At 35.2% G+C, this 27503-nt stretch overlaps 1 protein-coding gene and 1 pseudogene across 3 annotated transcripts in view; one reads left to right on the top strand and one right to left on the bottom strand.

The window, feature by feature from the left end:
- Positions 1 to 27503, top strand: part of EFR3A (EFR3 homolog A) — a 105778-nt gene that overhangs the window by 50743 nt on the left and 27532 nt on the right. For all 3 annotated transcript variants that reach the window (XM_032873517.1, XM_032873516.1, XM_032873518.1), the window contains 7 exons: positions 5508 to 5586; positions 9416 to 9551; positions 15950 to 16117; positions 20469 to 20583; positions 21559 to 21610; positions 24604 to 24776; positions 25455 to 25530. In XM_032873517.1, coding sequence (XP_032729408.1) covers positions 5508 to 5586; positions 9416 to 9551; positions 15950 to 16117; positions 20469 to 20583; positions 21559 to 21610; positions 24604 to 24776; positions 25455 to 25530 — 799 coding nt within the window. The remainder of the gene's footprint in view (positions 1 to 5507; positions 5587 to 9415; positions 9552 to 15949; positions 16118 to 20468; positions 20584 to 21558; positions 21611 to 24603; positions 24777 to 25454; positions 25531 to 27503) is intronic.
- LOC116877038 lies at positions 20038 to 20257 on the bottom strand (annotated as a pseudogene).

Raw genomic sequence — 27503 nt, 5'->3', positions numbered from 1 at the left:
ATATAAGGTCTTAAAAATCTAGAGAGGGATCCTGAGAGGAAGAAGCTCCTGAATTAGCTCTACTTGAGTTGGGTAGCCTGAAGCTCCGTGCTTTTCACTATGTAGAACTTAATGGACTTAAATCTTGATCATGTGTTAGTTAATTAAATATTTAATTATATGTTAGCTATTTATTGAGCTAATTAAATATTAAGTGCCCTCTCTCAGTAAGATACTAGGTATTTTGGAGAATATATACATGGATAGAACTGTCCTAGTCCTCAGCAAACTTTTGACGGATAATTTACATGCATAATAATTGTCATATGTAGGTTATGAGGAAAGGCGAAAAGCGCTATAGCAGTTCAAAACAAAGAATTCAAGTCAAATTTGGGATATTGGGGGTGATCTTTTTTGATACTTAGGTGGGTAAGTAGATTTTAGCTGGTTGAGATGCATGAGCAGAGGCAAAGTGTAGGCTCTGAGAAGTAGAGATTAGTTGACGCCATTGGCTGGAGTGTCATAATTAAAGGGGGTTGGTTGGTGTAAGATGAGAGAAATGAAGTTCAAGCCACACCATAGAGATCTCACAGTTTCATATTTAAATCTGTAAGGAATTGATGATCTTAGCTCAAAGGTGTGAAATGGCCAGAACTGCCCTTTGAGAAGGTTAATCACATGAGCTCTGAGGATGGGTTTGAGCCAGGGCCAGTGTGTTAGTAGGTTACTATAATAAAATTCTCGACAAGAAGGTACAAGAACCAGGAGTAATTGGTACCATGCTAGAGGAGGTAAATAAAGTTCAGTTTTCTGCCTCTTCAGCAAACTGGATTTTGAACTTTGTAGAACAATAGTGGTACATTTTAACTTCAGGGAATTTTACAGCTTCTTTTAGTGCTAAATGACTTACTTTAGGAAGTTTTACTTTAAACCTGCAGTTTTCTTTCTTTTTTGGGGGGGGGTGGGGGTGGGAGGAAACATTATTTCTTAATGTACTATTCTTAAATACTGAAAAATGTATCCTGTTGTATTGATTGTTTATTAAAAATGTCATATTCAAAATTTCTATTAAGTCACTTATTTTCTTTACTAGATCAAATAAAAAACCTACTTTAGTGTCGCACTAAAGCATTTTTTGCCAGTAATTTCCCAGGGCAATTTTTTCTACTTAAGAGCTACTTTTTATAATCATTCATTAACTAGAAATAAAATGCTTTTGTTAGGAGATGAATCCTTCTTACTTCTGGAAGACTTCTGTGAGGTACTAATTTTGCAAAGTATGCTACACTGTTCTCATTTTTATTTTTACTTAAAAAATTACTTAATATGTCATTGAAAATACTATGCTTAGTGCATACTTTTTTATATATTCTAAAGTTAATTTAGCATTGAAAGAAAAAATTATTAGCATGAAGGCAAATGTGATTTTAATAACATATTTTCTATGTAAAATAGTTTTGCCTTTTCTTTCTACTTTCTTCTTCTTCTTCTTCTTTTTCTTTTCTTAAATAGGCTCCATGCTGGGCCTGAACTCACAACCCTGAGATCACGACCTGAGTTGAGATTAAGAGTTGGGTGCTTAACCAACTGAGCCATCCAGGTGCCCCATGGCAATTTTTTTTGTTTGTTTGTTTTGTTTTGCTTTGTTTTGTTTTTAATTTTTTTTTTTATTTTCAGCATAACAGTATTCCTTGTTTTTGCACCACACCCAGTGCTCCATGCAATCTCTGCCCTCTCTAATACCCACCACCTGGTTCCCCCAACCTCCCACCCCCCCACCTCTTCAAACCCTTCAGATTGTTTTTCAGAGTCCGTAGTCTCTCATTGTTCAACTCCCCAATGGCAATTTTTATATGCAGAGATTTTTAACTTTTGAAGTTAAAGTAGTTGAAGATAATTTCTTTTTAAATTATTAGGATTAGGATTGCCTATTTCATATTTTATAAATTATGGCTCTAATTTTTTTAACCAGAATATGTTCATCTCAAGATTTTAATTTTTGAGAAATTTAATAAATTAGGATTAAAGTACAGTACATTTAGTAGTTAGAGATATATTTTAGTAAGGTATGGTCACTCAGTTATCACAATTCCTTTTTGAAATTTTTTTTTTTTAATTTTTTATAAACATGTAATTTTATCCCCAGGGGTGCAGGTCTGTGAATCGCCAGGTTTACACACTTCACAGCACTCACCATAGCACATACCCTCCCCAGTGTCCATAACCCCACCCCCCCCTCCCAACCCCCCTCCCCCCATCAACCCTCAGTTTGTTTTGTGAGATTAAGAGTCACTTATGGTTTGTCTCCCTCCCAATCCCATCTTGTTTCATTTACTCTTCTCCTACCCCCTTAACCCCCCATGTTGCATCTCCTCTCCCTCATATCAGGGAGATCATATGATAGTTGTCTTTCTCGGATTGACTTATTTCGCTAAGCATGATACCCTCTCGTTCCATCCACGTCGTCGCAAATGGCAAGATTTCTTTTTTTTTTTGAAATTTTTGAACCTAGAAAATTTAGTCTGACTTTTTAGAGCAGATGTAACATCAGTGTTCGTTGAATACTTGGGCAAAAATTTGGGGCATTAGAGTAGCAGGGAAAAAGAGATAAAGATTGAGATTAAAGTTGATGTTGTACATTGTCAGACAACTGTGCTTAGTGATTTTGCTAGCTTTATCTCATTTATTCCGCACAGTACAGTTACCCTGTACAGGGAAGGTACTGTCACTCCTGTTTTACAAATAAAGGCTACGGCCCATAGCTCTAAACTTTGAAATTCTTTGCATTGATTGATTCTGAACCTGTAAAGATTTCATAAGAAAATTTTTATATGTAAGTTGCTCCTCAACATTTATAAAATCCTGTTGAAATTAAAATTTGACATTTGGAGACAAAATTAGACATTCGGATGTAGAATGTCAACAGCTGTGATAAAAGATAAAAGCTCTTCATATTTCCTAAAGTTTTTCAACAGAGAGAACTGGTATGTTTGATGTTTGGTTGTCTAGAAGTAACTTAGTAAGAACCAGAAGTTTCTTTGAAGTCACATGTTTCATTTTATAAATGATTGAGAATTTTGCATGTCATTATGCAGTGTCTCCATGATTTTTACATATATAAAAATAAGGCATTTTCCTTTTTTCTCAAAATCTAAGTGAAATTGTTTTTGTGCTGAGAGGAATAGTAAGGTGAAAAAAATTTTTTTTAAGATTTTATTTTTGTTTATTTGTCAGAGAGAGAGAGAGAGCGAGCACAAGAAGGGGGAGTGGCAGGCAGAGGGAGAAGTAGGCTTTCCTCTGAGCAAGTAGCCCAATGTGGAACTTGATCCCAGACCCTGGGATTATGACCTGAGCTGAAGGCAGACGCTTAAAGGATGAAAATGTTGTGCTTCATCTGACCTCTTAGCCTGACTGTGCTTATAGATCTCCCACTAGCATCCATACCGTAGAATTAGAATAATTCTAATTATTAGAATTATTTTTGTTCGAACTGAATATATTTTGTGCCAGTTCTTGTTTTAGAAGTGATTGAGTTAAATTCATTTTTTTTTTCACTTTCAAAAATTTTACCCAGTTTATAGCTCTACTTTTTCTTCCTTGTTGTGTATCAGAGACTGCTCAAACTGAAACACCCTACCTGTTTTGGAAAGATAGTAGGGTAATAAATTGTATATGTAAGTCCAGGATAGTGGTTTTCAGAAGTTAATTGTACTTAAAAATTTCTGGATGTGTAAAATCTTTGGCCCCATGGTTCTAGAGACTGGGACACAGTAGAGAGCCCTGAAATCTGCTTGTTGCTGTTTTTAACCAAATCGAAAGTGATTTTGATACATGTTGTCTGAGAAAAATGATTTGAGAATCACTGATTCTGTATTTGGAAATTCCTTCCCTCTTCCTTTCCCCTTACTACTAAACTACTAGAAAAAATAGTATCTAGTTTTTGCCTGGTCCCATTGCAGTCTGACTGCTACTCATGCCAGTGCGGTGGAGCTCTTCTTACAAAGGTAACAAGCACACTGAACCTGTAACATTGCTTTGCTTTTCCCCTCCAGTGGCAGGAGTGATGTGTTGCTTCTTGTCCTAGACAGCTTAAATCAATACTGCCTTTAGTTACAAATTTAAATATATATATATATAAACACCTTCCAGGGTATAGACTAATGGCTTGAAAGACCATAACCAAAAGAATTATTCAACCAAACTTACCGTTTCTCTCCTGAAAACAACTGAAATAAGGACAAAATAAATGTAAGAAAATGAAGTTCTGATACCAAAACAATTTAAATTAATTCCGCCAGAGCTAAGTCATTGGTTTTAAATGATCATTTTAAATGATTCATATTATCTAGAGAAGGGCCATAAATACTGGCATTCATTACCTATTCTGTGCCATATACTATGCTAGGTATTTTTATGTGAGTTCTTGTTTAATCTTTCCAACAGCCCTGTAAGGACACTGAAATTCATGAGGTGAAATCATTTGTCTGAAGTGACAGTTCCTAAATGGCGTTTGAATGCCGGGACTTAACCCCATTTTCAAGAATCCCATACCATTTTACTACTCAGCATGATGTTTGTGGAGTTTTTTAGATAGGGAACTTGGTTTAAGAAAATTCTTATTTCTAGTTTGCTGTCAGTTTGTAAAATCACAAGCTTTTGTTTTTACATAATTTTTCTGCTTTGAGTGTTCTTAGGAAATTAACTTTCATTTTTACATAAAATTTAAAGTTTAACACTCATTTTTTTGGTGTAAAGTTTAATATTTTCTTTTTCTTCTTTAGGAATACAAGGTTAAATTCTTTTGTCTTAATGTCTACTTCCAGCTAGTATGTTTAAGTTTCACAAATTAGGTATTATGTTTTTCAGTGTTTGTGTGTATTTAACTTGTATATTGTTCAGTTTCGTTGCTCAACTTTCCTTTTTGCCTTTCTGTTCTTTATTCTGGAATCATTTTTATTTCTTTCTTCCTGAAGTAAGTGCTCCAGAAATGGCTTTATTGCATGTCTTTATTTTATCCACATTGAAAGTTTTGCTCAGTGTATAATAATACTAAGCTGAATTAATAGATTCAGTACTCTAAAGGTATTATTCTGTTCTTTTCTGCCTTCTGTTGTTGCTCCTGGTGAGGGATCTATGAATCCAGTTCTCTTTCCTTTAGAGGTGAGCTGTTGTTGTTCCTCTTGGACTCCTGTTAACCTTCTCTTTATCTTGATGGGATTCCTAATCCTGAGGATTATAGAGTTTTGGTCTTTGGTTGGTTGTTTTTAATTAGAAAACTTCTTAGCCATTGGCTCCTCAAATGGAGCTCACTCTCATTGGATGCTTGTTTTTCTGAAACCCTGGCTAAAGGTGTTATAAGGTCTTTTCCCTTTTTACTTCATGGCTCTTAAGCTCTCTAACACATCGTTCATTCCTTTGCTTCTCTGTGCTACATTTTAGAATATAATTTTACATATTGTTAAGGGTTCTACAGGAAGAACATGGAATGAAAAAGGGAATTCTTAAAGTAATTTTCTTGTTAATTACAGGCATTTAGACCATCACAAACTATGGGATCCCAATGAATTTGCAGTTCACTGCTTTAAAATTATAATGTATTCCATTCAGGTAAGCATTGGTTAAGTATTTATCATGTTTAAGTAATTTTGATTCTGTACGTCTCTGTCATCAGAGATGTAGAACACTGTAAGATATACAACATGTTCTTAATTTGTTTTTTGTTCCATTTTTACTTACCACTTATTTTTTTATTTGCAAATATGAAAAGATATTTACTAAAAAGAAAAGATTTCATGATGATGCAGTTTATTACTCATTTATTTGAATATATTTATTGTGTATATATATTTCACTGATAAATTGGTATTGGAATTGAAATTTATTACAGTAGCTTATAGCTGATAATAAATAGCTTTTACTATGTAATAGTACATGTATTAACTCCCCTAGCCTATAGTAGAACCTTATAATGAGACAGTATTATCTACTGCAGCGCACCACACCTTGGTTCTCCTTAAACCTGAACAGACCCACATAGCTCTTAGTACAAGTGGGATTTTAAGTCTATTTTTTTTTAACACAGTCTTTGTTTTTTTATGCCCTAAAAAGTCATTAATTCAAAGGAGATAAGGTAGAGTAAGAAAGGAATATGGCAGGTCATACCAGGATTCCTTTCGTAGATATGCTGTTTACTGGTTGTGTGAATTTGGACAAATTATTCCTCTGTGTTCTGGTTTTTAATTTCTGAAAAGAAAACTGTAATGCCTGCATTGAGTGATTCATTTATATTTTAAAATAGAAGTACCATTTTATCAAGTGCTGGCTGTACTCTGTACTGTGCACATAACCTATTTGCTTTCCTGCTTTTAATTCTCATTTTATGTAGTAGATATTGTTACTATTCTTCTTTTGCAGATCAGAAAACTGATCTTTAGAGCGGTCAGGTACCTCACTGAAAGGCACACAGGTAGAAAGTGAAATTAGGATTCAAATTCTGGGTATTCTGTTCCACAAGTTTTGGGGTAAATCAACAAGTAAGTTAACGCTAGTGTACCATAATGTGGGTTTTCGATAAGTACTAGTTATTATAAAGCTGGTTTGGATGTGGTAGGATAATATAAAAAATTTTATTTTTCTACTTTTATTGAGTTGTAAATGATACGTAACATTGTTTAGGTTTGAGGTATACAACCCAATGATTGGATATATTGTAAAATGATTACCGTAGTGGTTTATTCAAGATCCATCACCTCACATAGTTTCAAGTATTTTTTTTTCCTTCTTATGAGAACTCTTAGGATCTTTTAATTTAATTTTAATTTAGTAGCTAAGAAGTTGATCTTGCAGTCTGTAGGTATAATTAAGACTGTTCTCCTGGTCTTCTGTAGCCTTGTATTTCTTAATTTGCCTTCCTCGTTAGGATTTTGTTACTAAATGAAATTTTTTTGGATGAAGTAAACTAATAAATAAAGTCAAAGAAACTTAAAGAATCAGTAAATACTGGTTGATTAAATGTTAAGAAACTCCTGGTCCACAGCATTTCTTTGGAAATAGCTTTAAGTATAGCATATGTTTTATGAAGTCCATTGATCAAAAATTAAATGGTAGAACCCAGTAGAATGGGAATTTCTGTTTAATAGGACTATCACAGTACATTTAAAACTTCTGATAAATTTGTTTTAATTGCTGTTTACTATCAAAATTATTTATGGGAATCATTCTTGGGGAACATTTTTTCTTCTCTCCGCAAAACATTAACTAGCCTGACCGGTATTATATCCCTAAAGGGTTACATAGACATAGTTTCAGATAGTTTCAAAAATAAGAGAAAATATTTAAAGCTTATCTTTTGTGCTAAATTGATTTGTTGCAGGTAATAAGGTATTGTATTTATGAGCTGGACTCTGAGGTTGGGCTGAGATTCATGGCTAGGCTCTTCGTTAGAGTTTATGCATGACTTTGGCAAGTTCCTTAAAAACCTGCCTCATTTGCACTGTGACGTACGCAGTGTGATTGAGTTAGGCTGCTTCCTGGAACTGTTGGTTTGGACACATACGTGTATAGAACAGTGCCTGGCACCTGCTTCTGAATCAGATGTTTTTTGTTGTCATTTTTGTTGTGTTTAATTTTGTAGTAACATATTATCCCAGGAGTCACCATTTTAAAAGTAAGTAATAATGGCTAGATTGAGCGCATTTCCTGTGGTAAACACAAGTTTAGGTTCTTTACACAAATGAATTCATCTAAGTGCCATAACAATCCTACAAAATAATTTTTTATTTTCTAAATATTGTAGATGAGGAAAACTGAGGTACAGAAAGGTTAAGTAGTCCTTATTGAAGCTGTGCTCTATTAAGCTATTAAATGATGGAGGCTGAATTTGAATTTGGGCAAATCTGACTCTAGGGCTTACAGATGTACTTAACCACCCTTTTGTGTTGCTTCTTAAAGCTATGCATCATTACTGTTGCTTGAAACTTCAGTGTGAGGGTGAGTTTTACCACAGGTACACAATAGCTTGGTAAACCTGTGTCAGAAACTTGGTATAAAGTATAATTAACATCATTGCAATTTATTCCTGTCACTCCATGCGCTTTTTATCTATGGTGGAATTCTTGAGCTGTTGTGAACAGGTGCTATGCTTTGCTTAGGATAGCCCTGCTTTATATAATTACTAGTACTCTCACTCTCTGAAGTGTCCCGGTTTGGACAATAAGTCACATTGCTGTCCTGTTTTTAAGGCTCTGTTTGCATGAGGTTCACACATCAGAAGTATACAGCTTCCTGGGCAAGAAGTTCAGTTTCAAGTTTTGTGTACGTGTGTATCTGTCTATCTGGCATTCCTCTGTTTTAACACTGTAGAAAGTAAAGGTGAAAATGCTTACCTTGGATTGTTAAAAAACTAGCTATATTATGACAGAAATACCAGAAATACCTGGCAGTGAATTTGGTTATGTTGTTAGAGGTGGAGGGGAATTCTTTTCTGCTTTTGAGCAGAGGATCCATTATGTGTTGGGCATTTCTTTTTAATAAAAGGCTACCCATTCCAAAGGAGAGAGAGGTAACCATTCTGAAAACAGAGTGGTGGGGCCTGAGGGCAAACACAGATGTGGAGATCAGGGCCATTGGCCTATTTTGTTTGTTGCTGGATTTTTACAAACTGGTAGTAGACCCACTCATGATTCCTGGGTGTAATTATTAGTTTAAAAAAACAAAACTTTGCTACTCTGTTTAAAAAAACATATATATTCATTGTAGTTAAATATTCTCTAGCTATCCTATTTTAGATTTAGGTTTTAATATCATTCATTGTGATCAGATTTATATATCTATGATAAAATTGCCTTTGTAAATTGCAGATCTTCTGATATTGCCTTGATTTAAATTTAATCAGGTATATAACAATAATCTTTTCCTTTTGGTAGTGGGTTTTGATGAGATAGGAGTTTTGACTGTTTAGTGTTGTTAGGAGTCCATAATGAGAAATAATATTTATCTAGTTTGGGTAAGAGAGAAGTGCTGTATCTGTTTATTTTTAAAGATTTGTCCTATTATCAGATTATAAGAGTATATAAATGTTCTTTGAAATTACAAAGAATTGTGAAGATAATAAAACTTCTAATGAATCCTAGCCACCGTCAATATTTAGGTGTATATAATTGTAGTCCTATGTATTGTTTTAAAGAACAGATTAAATTTTATTAATTGTAGTTTTTGCAACTTGTTTTTTTTATCCAGGGCATTCTAAATATTTTGTAGTATCCGTATTTAGTCTTAAAAAGCATGGGTTTGTAGTGGCTGCATATTGTTCTGTAACAGAAATACCAGTCTCCTATAGCTGGACATTTAAGTGACACATGGTTTTCCATTCTTAAGAATCCAGCCGGTATGCATATAACTGTTCATATATCTCTGTGTACTGTTTTGCTTCTTTTAGGCTCAGTATTCTCACCATGTAATTCAGGAGATTCTAGGACACCTTGATGCTCGTAAAAAAGATTCTCCACGGGTTCGAGCAGGTATCATCCAGGTTCTGTTAGAGGCTGTTGCCATTGCTGCTAAAGGTTCCATAGGTGAGTGTCAGCACAAAAACAAAACAAAAAAACTCAAAAAAAATTAATGCTTTAATCTATTCTAGAATTTTTTTCATTAGATACAGCAGTGTATGGAAAACTCCTTAAAAATAATGTTTTTAAATATGCTACAATTTCTCAGATTTGTTTAGTGTATAAGCATTTTCCACTATATCAATCTCTACCTCCTCCTTTTTTCTAATGAAGATTTTTAGATGGAGGAGGAATACGGCAGAGGCATAGGGGATCTTAGTTTCATCTGGTCCCTGGAATTCAGCTAGATAGCTATTAAATCATTCTGAACACCTGTGAACTCAATTGGAGATCTAAGAAAAGAATTGCTGCAATTCTATAACTAAAAAAGTGACCACTTTTTTCAAGAATGACAGGATGGAAGATCTCACCACAAAAAAAAGACAACAGGAAGCAGTACTGACTGCCAGGGACTTAAACATTATGGATATAAATAAGATGTTGAAACTAGAGTTCAGAGTAACGATTATAAGACATTATCTGGACTTGAAGAAAGCATAGAATACACTAAAAAAATTCCTTTCTGGAGAAATAAAAGAACTAAAATCGAACAAGCTGAAACCGAAAAGGCTATTAATGAGATGCAATATGCTCTCACTGCTAGGATAAATGAGGCAGAACAGAGAATTAGTGATATAGACTCATTTAGACCCAGAGACATCTCCAGACTGGAGGGCGTGGAAAATCATTTATCATGCTAATGGGCATCACAGAAAAACTGAGGTAGCAATCCTTATATCAGACAAATTAGATTTTAAACCAAAGACTGTAATAAGAGATGAGGAAGGATACTATATCATAATTAAAGTGCCTGTCCAACAAGAAGATCTAACAATTATAAATATTTGTGCCTCTAACATGAGAGTAGCCAATTATATAAATCATAATAATAAAATTGAAGAAACACATCTATAATAACACAATGACAGTAGGGGATTTTTAACACCCCACTTGCTGCAGTGGACAGATCATTAAGCAGAAGATCAACAAAGAAACGGGCTTTGAAAGATACACTGGACCAAATGGACTTCACAGATAGATTCAGAGCATTTCATCCTAAAGCAACAGAATACACATTTTTCTCCAGTGCATGTAGAACATTCTCTAGAGTAGATCACATACTGTGTCACAAATCAGGTCTCAACTCAAACCAAAAGATTGGGATTATTCCGTGCATATTTTTGGACCACAGTGCTTTGAAGCTTGAACTCAATCACAAGAGGAAATTTTGAAGGAACACAAATATATGGAGGTTAAAGAGCATCCTACTAAAGAATGAATGGGTCAACCAGGAAATTAAAGAAGAATTTAAAAAGCTCAAATAAAATGAAAACACAACTGTTCAAACTCTTTGGGGTGCCGCAAAGGCAGTCATAAGAGAGAAGTGTATAGTAATACAAGCCTTTTCAGGAAACAAGAAAGGTCTCAAATATATAACCTAACCTTAAACCTAAAGGAGCTGGAGAAAGAATAGCAAATTAAGCCTAAACCCAGCAGGAGAGGAGAATTAGTAAAGATTAGAGCAGAAATCAGTGAACTAGAAATCAAAAGAACAGTAGAACAGATCAATGAAACTAGGAGCTGGTTCTTTGAAAGAATTAAGATGATCAGTAAACCCCTAGCCACACTTATCAAAAAGAAAAAGAGAAAGACCTTAAGTAAATAAACTTTTAAATGGAAAAGGAGAAATCACAACCAACACCAAAGAAATACAGACAATTATAAGAATGTATTATGACCCAACAATATGCCAACAAATTAGGCAATCTGGAAGAAATGGATGCATTCCTAGAAATGTATAAACCACCAAAACTGGAACAGGAACAAATAGAAAACCTGAACGACCCATAACTGGCAAGGATAGAAGCAGTCATCAGAAATCTCCCAACAAACAAGAGTCCAGGGCTGGATGGCTTCCCAGGGAATTCTACCAAACATTTAAAGAAGAATTAGTACCTATTTTCCTGAAGCTATTTCAAAAAAAATAGAAAAGGAAGAAAAACTTCTGAACTCTTTCTATGAGGCTAGCATTACCTTGATCTCAAAACCAGACAAAGACCCCACCACAAAGGAGAATTACAGACCAATATCCCTGATGAATATGGATGCCAAAATCCTCAACAAGATACTAGCCAGTAGGATCCAATAGTACATTAAAAGGATTATTCACCATGACCAAGTGGGATTTGTTCCTGGGCTGCAAGGGCGTTTCACCATCCACAAATCAATCAACATGATACACCACATTAATAAAAGGACAAGAACCATCTGATCCTCTCAATAGATGTAGAAAAAGCATTTGACAAAGTAAAGCATCCTCTCTTGATTAAAACTCTCCACAGAGGAATGGTGGAACATACATCACTATCATAAAAAACTATATATGAAAAGCCCATGCAAATAGCATTCTCAACGGGGAAGAACTGAGAGCTTTTCCCCTATGATCAGGAAGACAACAGGGATGTCCACTCTCACCACTGTTGTTCAGTGTAGTACTAGAAGTCCTAGCTTCAGCAATCACACAACAAAAAGAAATAAAAGATATCCTAATCAGCAAAGAAGTCAAACTCTTATTCTTCACAGATGACCTGAGACTCTGGAAAACTGAAAAGACTCCACCTCAAAATTACTAGAACTCATACAGTAATGTAGCAAAGTGACAGGATATATCATCGATACGCAGAAATCAGTTGCATTTCTATATACTAACAATGAGACAGAAGAAAGAGAAATTAAGGAATCGATCCCATTTACAATTGCACCAAAAACCATAAGATATGTAGGAATAAACCCAACCAAAGAGGCAAAGGATCTGTACTCAGAAAACTATAGAACAGTCAAAAAGAATTTGAGGAAGACACAAAGAAATGGAAAAATGTTCCATGCCCATGGATTGGAAGAACAAATATTGTTAAAATGTCTATGCTTCCTGGAAGAATCTATACATTTGATGAAATCCCTATCAAAATACCATCAACTTTTTTCACAGAGCTGGAACAAATAATCCAAAAATTTGTATGGGACCAGTGAAGACCCCGAATAGCCAAAGGAATGTTGAAAAAGAAAACCAGAGCTGGTGGCATCACAATGCCAGACCTCAAGCTCTTTTACAAAGCTGTCATCATCAAGACAGTATGATACTGGTACAAAAACAGACACATAGATCAAAGGAACAGAATAGAGAACCCAGAAATGGACCCTCAACTCTATGGTTAACTAATCTTTGACAAAGCAGGAAAGAATAACCAATGGAAAAAAGTCTCTAACAAATGATGTTTGGAACATTGGACAGCACATGCAGAAGAGTGAAACTCGACCATTTCCTGTCACCATACCCAGAAATAGACTCAAAATGGATGAAAGATCTCAATATGAGACAGGAATCCATCAATCCTAGAGGAGATCATAGGCAGCAACCTCTTGACCTTAGCCACAGCAACTTCTTACTAGACACGTCTCTAAAGACAAGGGTAGCAAAGGCAAAAATGAACTATGGGGACTTCATCAAGATAAAAAGCTTTTGGGGCCCATGGGTGGCTCGGTCATTGGGTGTCTGCCTTTGGCTCAGGTCATGATCCCAGGGTCCTGGGATCAAGCCCCACATCGGGCTCCCTGCTCAGTGGGAAGCCTGCTTCTCCCTCTCGCGCTCGCCCTGCTTGTGTTCCCTCTCTCACTGTGTCTCTCTCTATTAATTGAATAAATAAAATCTTTAAAAAAAAAAAAAAAAAAAAGGTAAAAAGCTTTTGCCCAGTAAAGGAAATGGTGGACAAAACCTAAAGAAGACCTGCAGAATGGGAGGAGCTGTCTTCAAATGTCTTATCAGATAAAGGGCTAGTATGAAGAATCTATAAAGAACTTATCAAACTCAACACCCAAAGAACAAATAATCCAGTTAAGAAATGGGCAGAAGACATTAACGGCCATTTCTCCAAAGAAGCATACATACAAATAGCCAAGAGACACATGAAATAATGCTTAACATCACTGGGCATCAGGGAAATTCAGATCAAAACCACAGTGAGTTACCACTGCATACCAGTCAAAATGGCTAAAATTAACAACTCAGGAAACAACAAATGTTGGCAAGGATGTGGAGAAAGGGGAATCCTCTTATGCTGCTAGTGGGAATGCAAGCTAGTACAGCTATTCTGGAAAACAGGATGGAGGTTCCTCAGAAAGTTAAAACGGGGGGCCCAGGTGGCTCAGTCAGTTAGGTGTCTGCCTTCAGCTCACATCATGATCCCTGGGTCATGTCGGGCTCGCTGCTCAGTGGGGAGCCTGCTTCTCCCTCTTCCACTCCCCCTCCTTGTGTTCCCTCTCTGTTTCTCAAATAATAAAATCTTTAAAAAAAAAAAACAAGTTAGAGCTAACCCATAATCCAGTAATTTTTACTATTAGGTATTTACCCCAAAGGTACAAATGCAATGATCTGAAGGGACACCTGTACCCCAATGTTTATAGTAGCAATATCCACAATAGCCAAAGTATAGAAAGAGCCCAGATGTCCATCAACAGATGAGTGGATATAAAAGAGGTGACAGATCTATATATACAACGGACTGTTACTGAGCCATCAAAAAAATGAAATCTGGCCATTTGCAAGGACATGGAAGGAACTAGAGAGTATTTCTCAATCAGAGAAAGACAATTAGATGATTTCACTTGTGGAATTTAAGAAACAAAACAGGAGTGTAGGGTAAGGGAAAAGTGAAACAAGACAAAATCAGAGAAGGAGACAAACCGTAAGAGACTCTCAATCATAGGAAACAAACAGGGTTGCTGGAGGGGAGGTAGGTGGGTGGGAGGATGGGATAACTGGGTGATGGGCATGAAGGAGGGCATGTGATATAATGAACACTGGATTTATATATAACTGATGAATTACTGAACTCTATCTCTGAAACTAATAATACACTATAAGTTAATTAATTGAATTTAAATTTTAAAAATAACATGAAAAAGATTTTTGAATTCCAATTATGTGCTAGGCATTTGGGAGGATATACATGCAGGAAACTTAGAGTTTACTTGAAGTAAGACAACTTTACCTAATGCTGTGTTCAGGGCAGGTTTGCTCACATTTCTTCAGAAAGCCAGGGATAGAAATTGGTTTGGTAAGAGAGCAAAATATTACATAGCCCATTTAGCTAGAGTGTGTGGTAGTGTGGAGGAAGTCAGAGAAATAGCTTTAATGTTAAAGTTGCAGCCAAATCATGGATGTAATTCTACAGTTGATTGGTGTCCTTAGTTATTTAATGTAATCTTTATCAAAGATGTGCTGTAAGATAAGTAATTCATCTGGCTGAAAAACGTAGGACACTTTAGAAATAACAAGTGGTTGCCAGCATTGTAGGCACAAGGGAAAGAACTTGACCTTTGATGGCAGCACAGGAATGGGAATGTAAACAGTTTGGATAATGACTGACTATAGGGTTAACAAAGGGACGGGACCGATCAGAGGTCAATTTTTCACTTGCGTGTCCTTAGAAGAATGGAAGAGGCCATGATAGAATTACTAAACTTAGTAGAAGAGTCTGGTTATGGTTTTTTTGCTTCAGAATCAAAGTGGAAATACATTAGCTACTAAAATACTCTAGTGCTCATTCAGTGTCAAATAGGAGTGGGCATTTTGGATATGGACTTTTTATTGCTTATAATTTATCTCAAAGAGATGGAATCAGTTTAACTGAAAAGTTACTTAATTTGAAATATTAAATGAAACAGATACTACGTTGAATTATCACACTAGTGTCTCTTCTGTATGAGGTACTATGTACTAAGCTCTGTACATTTGAAGAAATATTTGACCATGGCTGCCTGTCCTGGAGAAGATTGCAATTAAAAGTTGGAAGCAGAAATAAAAAACACTGATAGTGTGACAAGCAGGTGCGGAATATTTATAGAACTAAAAGCAGAAAACAAATTTCATTTACCTGAATCTGATAAGTTGGCTAGTTTCTTTTTCATAACAGAGGCAAATTATCCCTTTTTTATCTTCAAAAGATGCAAAATAAATTTCTGACATTACAGTGAGCTATGGTATTGTGATTCTCTGGGTTCTCATCCAACAAGCAAGTTAAATACTGTCCTATTACATGTTATTTTGAGTGGATAAGATTATATAGATGGAAAGTTTTTGTAATTTTTATATGCAAATACACATTTTTGTGTGGTTTGTACCAGAGGTTCAAATGGTCAGTTGCTATGAGATGCCCAGTAAATGCTAGAATAACTGGGAGACTTTTTACTTAGGTATTTCTCATTTACCTTTTTATGATTCTGGAAATACCAAAAATCTCTGAGAAATGTGAGAATTGGTTTTGATTATATAACATTGGAAAAGCTCATTTAGAGTTTGTTTATAGGACCCACAGTGCTGGAAGTCTTTAACACCCTCCTGAAGCATCTGCGTCTCAGTGTTGAATTTGAAGCAAATGATTTACAGGGGGGATCCGTAGGCAGTGTTAATTTAAACTCAAGTTCCAAAGACAATGATGAGAAGATTGTGCAGAATGCTATCATCCAAACAATAGGTGAGTATGTTTCACTTTTCCAAACTATTATGTGAAAGTGATTAAAAGAGCTTTTACTGAAAGTTACTTGTCTCTTAGAGTACATTAGTCAAAGGTGAATGATGGCTCAGACTTTTAAAAAACTTGATATTCTGAAACAAACATAAGAATAGGACAAAGAACACTGTATACCCTTCACCCAGATTCATCTATTAATATTTTATGCCATTTATTTTATCATTTATGTTGTCTTTTCTTCTCCCTCCTTCTCTCCTGTTTCTCTGTGTGTGCATGTATGTATGTGTATGTGTACATATATGTGCATATATAAATGTATAGGAAGGGGTAGATATATACATATATTCTCATTTTTTCCCTAAACCACTAGAGATTAAGTGCATGTGCATCATGGTCCTTTACCGCAGAGAATTTTTCCAAAGAATAAGACTCTTACATAACTAGAATACAGTTACCAACATCAGTGAATTTAACATTGGCATATTCATTAATCAGACTTCCATATTTCAGTTTTGTCATTTGACCTAAGAATATCCTTTAGAGCATGTTTTTCCTTACATCCAGGATTCAGTCTGGGATCATAAATTGCATTTAGTTGTAGTATTTCTTGAGTTCCTTTAGCCTGGAACATTTGGGTTCTGATATGGGCGTTTTTAGGAGCATACCATTCCCTTTTTAAAAAAAAAAAAAATTCATTTGGGTTTGTCTGGTGTTCATTCCTGGCTGGATGCCACATAAGTGATAAAGTTCCTCTTGGGGTACTACATACAGAGAGGTGTACAGTGTACTTTTGCTTCTCATTGGTGATGTAAGTTTTAATCTCTCAAAGTGTTCTCTTTCTCTGTTGTGTGGTTTCAGTTTTTATCCTTGCAAACAGTAAGCAGTCTCTGAGGATGTGCTTTTAGACCACGTGGATATTCTGCTTTTCACCCATACCTCCCCCTGAGTTTAGTAACCCTTCATAAATCCCTCCTGAACCTCTCTACCAAACTAATGTTGCAAATGGATGGTTTTCAAACTTGGCGCTCCCTCCACAGCTGTCAGGTGGTACTTTGTGTTCTGCACGGGCAGGGGTCCCTTTTTCTTCCCTGTGTATGTATGTAGGAATGCAAGTGTTTATATCTTTATTATTGATAGGAGCTTATGGACTCATTGTTATGCTTCATAATCCATTCTGTATTTATTATTATTATAATATTTTGGTGCTGAAATTGTCCCAGACTTGGGCAGTGGGAACTCCCATCCTTCATGTCTTTGTAATATCCTCCCTTTCTTTTGAGCACAGCCTTACTGGTTTAAGCTGTTTGAGGCTCATTTTATATTTCCTGTCCCAGCCATGGAATCTCATTTCTCAAAGTGCTATGGTTTCTTTTACTGGGGAATGGTATTAGAAACCAAGTTGGGGGGACCACCACCTTGGGCTTTAATTTCACATGTTTTTTTTCTTAAAAACATGGTTAAATTTAAAAAAAAAAAAAAAAGGTTAAGAATGTCCTTTAAAAAAATAAAGCCATGAGAATTTTGGGGGGGAAATAAAATGATCTGACTGTATTAAAGTAAAATACAGATTAAAGTAGGCTGTGTCCAGCAAGGGGAGAACTACATGCACCACAAAATCCTAGTATGGGGCCTGCTGAATATAAACATTCAATATGTAAGTGTGGAATGCTGATGTATCATGCATATATGTATATATGCATATCCACAAAACTTTACAAAGAACATAAAAAAGAGAAACTTTGTATTACATATTCCAAAGGACGATTACAAATAAGTAGCCTATACATAAGAAAGTTACACAGATAAAAGACATAAACTGGGCTTCAAAATAAATTTATGCATGACTCTATTTTTTGCAGAACTATTAGCACCATTAGCACCAAAAACTATTAGCAACCATTAGAAATTAGGTACTAAGCCCCAGAGATAATACTCAATTTTGAAATTATTGTAGCAATCATAATTCCATTAAAACGTGATCTGGATATTATAAAGATACCGGGAGGGGAAGGTTAAAGTGGAATAGGAGTTTGCCTACTTTAATCTGTATTTAATTTACTATATATTTATTTATTTTAGTTAATATTAATATATTTTTATAATATACAATATAGATATAACAGGCTTAAGCAATGTTTCTGTGACATAACACATTCAGAATAACATGTGAAAAATTAAAATATGAGAGAAAAGAAGGGCAGTGTGGCACAGTGAGTAAGATTTTTATTTAGTCACCCTTCTGATTTCCTCAGTATTTTCTTTTAGAAATTCTCAGTACTCTGGTAGTTACTAGATCATGTAGCTATCGCTAGGAGACTAGGGAGCAGCGCTGCTATGCCTTTGGCACTTGACAGGACAAGGCTATTGGCCAAATTCTTTTTTTTAACAGTAATCAAGAACTTAGCTCCCTGCAGTATTCTTTCTTCGCAGTCAGGGTGAGGGGGGCTCTTCAGCACCTCCACTCAGAGGTTCAAGTACAAACATATAGAAAATTAATTCCTTTCAGGGCTCTCCTCCCAGTTGATTATGTTGGAAACCTATGCCTTTGTGGTAATAACTGGCTGGCTTGGAACAGAAAATCAGTGTCTAGTTTTGCATGGTGATTAGCAACATATCTAATTGGGTTCTTGCAAAGTTGAAAGTACCTTACAGGGAGGAAGGAGAGGGTAATAATAACATAGGCTTTGGAAATGAATAGCCTTCACCTCAGGCCTAACTCTTAGCTGTGTGGTTTTTTGGTTTGAGCTATTAACCTCTCTAATCCACATTTCCACAAGAGGCAACTGAGGTTAATAAAAAATTGTTCCTAGACTCATATGGCTATTTTGAGGATCCCAATACAAAGTAGTTTCTTAACCCCATCGATAGTACTTCTGAAGTGTTAGTTAGAATAGTATGCTTTACGTGGATTGTGTAATGTTAGGATCATGAGATTTTTCATATGTTTGTGGCATAAAATTTTTCCAAACATTGTTGAATTTGAGATGCTAATCTGTTGGAAATTTTGTATCTGTATTCATGAAAGATAGCGGTTTATAGTTTCCTTATAAAAAAAAAGATGATGAGATTTTTGATTACTGAAGTGTGTGATAAGGGGAAGTGACTTTTATTCCCAGATCCAATCAATGATAAATAGAACAATTTGAGTTTGCATAGACTATTAATTCCAGTCATAGAAACTTAAGAGTTAAATTGAATAACTAGTTTATTCTTAAATATTAAAAATGAGTTTTTTTATAAGGATCATACTGCCTTTTGAGAAATGAACAAAATCAGCCTGATTCAATACGTGTTCTGATCTTTCAAAGAAACGACAGTTTGAGGTTTGAGTAAGTGAAAATTTAATGTTCTAGGTCTTCTAGACTAGGAAGTAAACCATTAAAGGCTAGAGCAGATAAATTTAAAATATCCAGAAGACGTAAGAGTACATGAGAAAAATGACAAGTAAATAAGGTTTTGTGGGGTTTTTGCATTAGTTGAATAATACATTCAATTAATCCATTGGGTTAGACGGTAAACTGGCTCATTGTAATGAGATTTTACAATATTTCAGCAATTGAAGCCAAAATAGTGACCTAATTATTGACCTATTCACCAAAATATGGCCCAGTTTCTGACTTCCTTCCCAGAACAAGAATTTGGGCTCACGATATGTGAAAAAGAGTTTCATCAGAAATGCGGCCAAGGGGTTGTTTTGTTTTTTCCCTCTTCTAAAAGTCCAACCCAAATTTTTTATGGTTTGCCATATGCAAAAGATTTTTATAAATCTTATAAACCATCTGCAAAAGATTTTTAGACATGTATGATTTTATCAAGTATTAATCTGTTCTGTACATCTCATATATGAGTAAATGAACAGAAGAAATGAGAATATCTGTTTAGAGTTTTGTTTTTTGAATTTTTAAAATTTTAATACAGTTGAAATCACTGTGCCACGTTCATTTCAGCTCCTTCACGGCCAAACCTGGGGGCAGGGACGGCTTTAGTTTCTCTGTCTTTGTGATGACTGAGGTGTAAAGGTATCTGCGGCTCTGAGCTTTAAGACTTCATGTTATCCTTCCTTCTCTTGATCTTGCTGGGTGTGGCATCCTCTCACCTGGCCGTGAGCAGAAAGCCCATTATTTCTTCCCTTCAGTCAGGCATGGCTACAAGGAGCACAGGGGCGTGTGCGGCCAGCAGGTAAGCTAAAAGAGGGGAGGACAGAAAGGACTTTAGAGTTACGAATGTAACTTGAAGACACCATTTTACCACGTATTGAAAGCTGTGGTTAAAAATACATTATGATTGACTATTATGGAAAAATAACATTTCAACTTGTAAAATTTATCTTAACTTTTTCTTAATATTTTCATAGGATTTTTTGGAAGTAACCTACCAGATTATCAGAGGTCAGAAATAATGATGTTCATTATGGGGAAAGTACCCGTTTTTGGAACAGCCACCCATACTTTGGATATCAGTCAACTAGGGTATGCATATGTAGTTTTCCTGTGCTCTCAAACTATGAATCTTAATGTAATCTTGGATTAAATTTCATCTTAATGTTGTAATATGTTTTCTTTTCTTTTTTTATGTTTTAATTTTTTAATCTTTTGTAATAAAAATCCTATGGACATTGTTTTTGTGGCACTACATTGCTAAGCAGTTGTATCAACATTGCTTGATTTTAGAATCAGTTTTCAGTATATTGTAAATTCTCAAATTTTCTGTGTCTTAAAATGACTGGGTTGAAGGTTTATTTGGCCTGGACATTCTCTATATACATACATAAGGTAGGGTAAAGCTTCAAGCTTCCTATAAAAATCTTAAAAATTGTATAGGAAATTTAAAATTTTAAACTTAGTTTTGCCAGAATGTTGACTTATTCCTAGAATTCTAGTACTGAAAGCGATTTTAAAGATATGTTTTGGCTCCCTCATTTTAAACATGCTAAGGTTTTAGTTTGGAAATATTTTTGTGTGTTTTTAATTTCATAAAGAAATGATAGTCTTATTTGATTTATATTTCTGTTACCACTAATTAAATAACCCTTTTCCATTTGTTAGTTTTTTTTTAATTGTATATTGATAAATGTTAAATAGATACTATGGCAATTATATTCATGGTAAATATATTCTTACAGCGTCTTTAAATTGGGGTTGTTTCGTTGTGTGTTCATATTATTGAATTACTGAATTTTCACATCATTAAATTTGTAGATCTGTTCTCTTTGAGAGCCAATTAGCTTTTTAACTTTTTGTTTGAATTTTTGTTTGTTTCTTACATATAACTCTTAAATTCATATGAAATTGATGAGTATAAAGTGAGCCATGACTTTAGCTAGTATGGAAACAATCTAATCAAAATGAATAGAATTTTAAAATCAAATAGTTATATAAGTAAATGAAATAATGTCAATGTTAATTACTATCAATAAGATAATACTAATATTTTATATATCTTAGGGATTTGGGAACCAGGCGGATTCAGATAATGTTGCTGAGATCTTTACTTATGGTAAGTCATTTAAGATAAGTGAAGAATAGGGGCGCCTGGATGGCTCAGTGGGTTGAAGCCTCTGACTTCGGCTCAGGTTGTGATCTCAGGGTCCTGGGATCGAGTCCCATATCGGGCTCTCTGCTCAGCGGGGAGCCTGCTTCTCCCTCCTCCTTTGCCTGCCTCTCTGCCTACTTGTGATCTCTCTGTCATATAAATAAATAAAATCTTAAAAAAGAAATAAAAATAAGTGAAGAATAAACTTACATTACTGAAGAGGAACGAATAACTTCATGTTATCTGGTTTTTCTTATATTGTAAGATACTGTTTATGGTTAGCTTTTTTCTATGGCTTATATACTTAAATATTTTATTCTTTTACTGTTTATTCCTCACTTGTGTATCTTACTTGATCTTCATAATGACTGACATATACAGAGGATAGAAAGTGTTATGTTTTATACAGAAAGATGCCTGGGCTCAGACACGTGGAGTGGAAGGAGGGGAAGAGGTTCACCACAGTCAATAAGCTCAAGACTAGAATTTGGATGGGAAACCATTTTCTTTGTACAGATCATGCTATTTCCTTCATACACTGACCAAATAATGACTTCTCCTTTTGAAAATAATTTAGCTATAAAAAGACAAAAAGGAAAAGCATACCTAAAATGTAAAGTCCTCTGGTTCTTTTACAGTAATCATTTTCATCTTTGATTTAACTGTATCTTAACTGTATCTAGTATAATGCCAAGAACAAAGTAGGAGCTAATTATTTGGAATGTGTGTCCTTTCCAAATCTTTAAAGATCTTTAAAATTTCTTTTAGGAAATCTTTATTGTACATGATCCCTTTAAAAAAAAAAAAAAAAAACAAGGTTTTATTTATTTGGGAGAGAGCACGCGAGAGAGAGTAAGCAAGCAGAACGTGTGGGGGGGTTGTGGATGGAGGGCAGAGGGAGAAGCAGGCTCCCTGCTGAGTGGGGAGCCCGATGTGGGGCCCAATCCTAGGACCCCAAAACTATAACTGAATTGAAGGCAGATGCTTAAACAACTGAGCCACCCAGGTGCCCCCTGTTTTTTTTTTTAAATAAATATTTCATACCTAGGGATTTTGTGTTTCATATTTAATTCTGGTTATGGTATTTGCTATACAGAAGTTTAAATATAATATAGTCAGATTAATCAGTTCTTCATATGTATTTTATGCTTTTTTATTTTATCTTAAGAACTTTTGCCTATTCTTTTTTTAAATTAATTTTTAAATTTTTTAATAAACATATAATGTCTTTTTATCCCCAGGGGTACAGGTCTGTGAATCGCCAGGTTTACACATTTCACAGCACTCACCATAGCACATACCGTCCCCAGTGTCCATAACCCCACCACCCTCTCCCGAACCCCCTCCCCCCAGCAACCCTCAGTTTGTTTTGTGAGATTGAGAGTTTGTCTCCCTCCCGATCCCATTTTCTTTCATTTATTCTTTTCCTACCCCCCAAGCCCCCCACATTGCATCTCCACTTCCTCATATCAGGGATATCATATGATAGTTGTCTTTCTCCGATTGACTTATTTCGCTAAGCATAATACCCTATAGTTCCATCCACATCGTCGTAAATTTGCCTATTCTTATGAGCACATTTTGCTTATATTTTTTTACAAAATTTTTAGAATTTGGCTTTCCATAGCTAGATATTTGAAGTTTACTTTTGTATGTGGTGTGAGACTTGGATATATTTTTAACTCTTCTAGGCAGGTAGCAATTGTCCTAACCAATTTTCTTGCTCACTTATAAAATCACCTCGATCCTGTAATAAGTGCCCAAATATAAATACCCATATTTGCTTGTAACCCTGATAAATAAAGACTCTCCACCTGAAATTTCTTTTGTTTCTAAGCCTTTTAATTAAACAAATACCCTGAGTAAATCATCTTGTCTCTCCTAATTGTGCCAGAGTCACCTGAATAAATGTCTTTGTGGTATGGTTAAAATGCTTAATAGCATATAAATATATGTTCTTTAAAAGCTTTAAATTTAGAGGATAGGGATATATTCATAAATGTCAAATCAAGTAATGAATAAAATACAGATTTCCAGATTAAAAATGTATTCCTATTAACCCAAACTGCTTACTTTAAAAGAACAATTTGACAATTTAAGTTAAAAAATTTCAATTCTTACCTGGACTGTACTATTTGCTCCCTAATACCTTGTGTCCAGTTAGTACTGACTACCTATGTCACAGATTCTTGACCTCTCTGAGCCTCTTTTCTATTACAAAATGGAGATATACACTGATGCTCACCTCATAGGGATGTGGTGAAGAGGAAGTTAATATTCATACAGTACCTAGACTGTGCCTGGCGCACAGTAAATATGTGCTTTTATTAATTTTATTCTCTTTATTATGTTTTTGCAAATTAAAATCCTCATTATGGGGCGCCTGGGTGGCTCAGTGGGTTAAGCCGCTGCCTTCGGCTCAGGTCATGATCTCAGAGTCCTGGGATCGAGCCCCGCATCGGGATCTCTGCTCAGCAGGGAGCCTGCTTCCTCCTCTCTCTATGCCTGCCTCTCTGCCTGCTTGTGATCTCTCTGTCAAATAAATAAATAAAATCTTTAAAAAAAAATAATAAAAAAAAATCCTCATTACTTTTTTTAAAAGATTTATTTATTTATTTTAGAGGGAGAGCACTGTGGGGAGGGGTAGGAGAAGGACAAGGAGGGAGAGTCTTAAGCAGATTCCACACTGAGCATGGAAGCTGATGTGGGGCTCCATCTCGTGACCCTGAGATCATGACCTGAGCAGAAACCACGAGTCAGACACTTAACCCGACTGTGTAACGCAGGTGTCCTAAAATCCTCATTACCTTATAACTTTCCTTCTTGTTTTTCATTCAGGCTTATGTTCATACTTGCTGTTCCTCTAAGTTTATGGTTTTTATAAGTTGGTTTGAGAATTTTACTGAAGAAGGACTCATGACAAAGGTTTTTTGTTCGTTTTTCCTCCTCATGATCAGGTGACCTCTGGATACAAAGCAAAGACAATTGTTACTGCACTGCCTGGATCTTTTCTGGATCCTTTGTTATCACCATCTCTCATGGAAGACTATGAACTGAGACAGTTAGTCTTGGAAGTCATGCATAATCTCATGGATCGCCATGACAATAGGGCAAAACTTCGAGGGATCAGGTATTGGGCCATTTTGAAATAGACTTAGTGATAATGTTTTTGAATTCCCACATTAATGTATTCAAGTATTGTAATTTTTTTAATCTAAGAGTTTTAAGTTTTATTAATTCAAAGTTTTATTTATTTGGTATTAAATAGGGGTGCCTGGGTGGCTCAGTGGGTTAAGCCTTTGCCTTCGGCTCAGATCATGATCTCAGGGTCCTGGGATCGAGCCCCGCATCCGGCTCTCTGCTCATCAGGGAGCCTGCCCCCCCCCGCCACCCCTGCCTGCTTCTCTGCCTACTTGATCTCTGTCTGTCAAATAAATAAATAAGATCTTTGGAAGGGAAAAATAATAATAATAATTGGTATTAGATAAGTTATTATATTTTAAGATAGCAAATGTTTGAAGATCATTTAAGGTACTTTCAGAGGTCTCATCTACAAGTAGTTACTAGTTACATGAATTTTATTTTGATTTTGCTTTAAACTTTGGAATGACAGGAGTCAAGATGAATTTATGCATTCCTCTTAATTGAGCTTGGTAATTCAGTAGTATCATTACATACAGGCTTATTTCAAATGCTCATTGAAAGGTGTTATATTGTTCAAACTCCTAAGTATAACTATGATTTGCCTAAGAAGACATGATATTATAATTAAATGTGCTATTCATTAAAAATTATATGTTGTCTCTAGAATAATACCAGATGTAGCTGACCTAAAGATAAAAAGAGAAAAAATTTGTAGACAAGATACAAGTTTCATGAAAAAGGTAGGATGATTTTCTTAAAAATAAGGTATGATATAAGTTATAGCTGTTTGAATTGTTAAGTAGTTTCTATATTGATCCTGTGACTTTAAAAGGAAGCCATTGAATTTTGCGCCATTGGAAATCTCAGTCTGCTGTCTTTAGCCTTCTCACAACACCACAATGTTCTTGACAGTGTCTCTTCCAGCCTATGTTTAAGCATTGGTGGATGGATGCTGCAATAGTTCTGAGTTCTTTTGAGTAAGAAGTTCCTGTAATTTCTGTCTTGCACTCCTCTCCACCCCAGACGAACACACTGATTCTACTTTTAATGGCTTCAAGTTTTTGAAAATACTTATCACCATTAAATATATAAATATGAGTGTTTTATGTTTTTATTGTGTATTTGGCATTGTTCTGTCATTATTTGGGATATAAAGATGAGGTAGGCAAGATCTCTGCCCTTAAATGTAATATGTAGCCAAATTTTCATTATGATCAGTTGAATTTTGTACGTCTGTTGGCAAGTGGCTGAATTTAGAAAATCATGACACCTAAAGTAATTTAGCATATTGAATAATCTTTCTGTGTATTCTTCATCCAAAGCTTGAGCACCAAGTATTTGCCAGATTCTGAGCTCAGCATTGAGAGATACAGCAGTATCCACGACACACATGCCAGCTGGTTTCAAATCCCAGTCTTGGGTGGATAAGTGAGCCGTGATCTGTAGGGTTGGAAGGAATAACAGATAGAGAGCCCCATAGGAAGACAGGTGCAGATATCTATAATCTGTTTTCTTTTTTGGCTCATTACTGGACCATGATTTGTCCCTGTCACCATCTTTTATTTTGCTCTATTACTATTGGTTGCTGTGTTTCAAGTTAATGTCCCCACACTTTAAAAACTTCATTTGAAAAATGATTTATAAAATAACACTTACTAAATTAATGTGAACAAAATAATTCTTTAAGTTTGGCTCAATTGTATATGAAAAAAGTGGTTAATAAGTAGGGCAAAGGCATTCTAGCTTTTTCCAACTTTTATTTTTTTTCAGTATTCCTTTATATTATCCAGTTAGTGAAAGAAGTTGTTTCTCATAACTGAAGAACTTTTAATCATGATTAGTAGAATGAAATTTGAAAACTCACTGATAACTAACTTGTAGGTTTTGACTTTATATAATGATATTACATGATACTGAATTTGGGGACTGGATTCATTTTATTTTATCTGGTATGACAGTGATAGAAATAATCCTTTTCTTTCCTTAATTTTGCTAGCCAACTAATTTTGAAAGGGTCCAGTTGAACCGAAATATTGGACTATTATTCCATGTTAAATTTTGAATTCTTGAAGTTGTTCTCTAAATTAGTTACCCTTCGATTTTAAAATTTGAAATAACTGGCTAAGCATTTGTCACTGTTAGTATAAACTACTTCTTTTTGGTATATTTTTCTTTTGGTGCAATCTGTTCATTTTTTTTAAATCAAATTTTATCTTTATAATTGGAAACCCTTTTTCATTTACATTCCAATTTATCCTATCAGTCAAAATGCTGTTTGGTTTTCTTAGGCAACTTTAACTGGCACCTTATGGAAATTTCAGCAAAGACCTAACCAAAAAATAGTTGGGGTTCTGTAGTCAGGGGATGATGAACTGCCCTTTGGATAGTACTACCCAGCCTAAAAGTGCTCCATCTGAATGTTTTAGGGATACCATAGACATCAGGTCTATGTTTGAAAGACTGTCCTTGGGGGCAGGAGGCCCTCACCGTTTACACTGGGAGGTGCTCCTTCACATCTTCTTTTCTAATGAAGCTGTACTGGCAGGTACAGGGGAAGCCGCTGCTGCTCAGCATCTTGTGTCTCACGGGGCAGGGCTCCTCTCCCAAAGCTATAATCCTCACAGAATATCACCAGATGAAAGGGCTCTTGTTAACAGTTTCAGCAATTCAGGGAATCTCTTAGCAAAAAAAAAAAAAAAAAAAAAGTACCAAT

Source organism: Lontra canadensis, unplaced genomic scaffold (assembly GCF_010015895.1).
Source record: "Lontra canadensis isolate GAN:19392208 unplaced genomic scaffold, GSC_riverotter_1.0 scaffold49, whole genome shotgun sequence".
NCBI classification, from domain to species: domain Eukaryota; kingdom Metazoa; phylum Chordata; class Mammalia; order Carnivora; family Mustelidae; genus Lontra; species Lontra canadensis.
The sequence above is the reverse complement of the archived record's forward strand: the minus strand, read 5'-3'. Positions and strand labels throughout refer to the sequence as shown.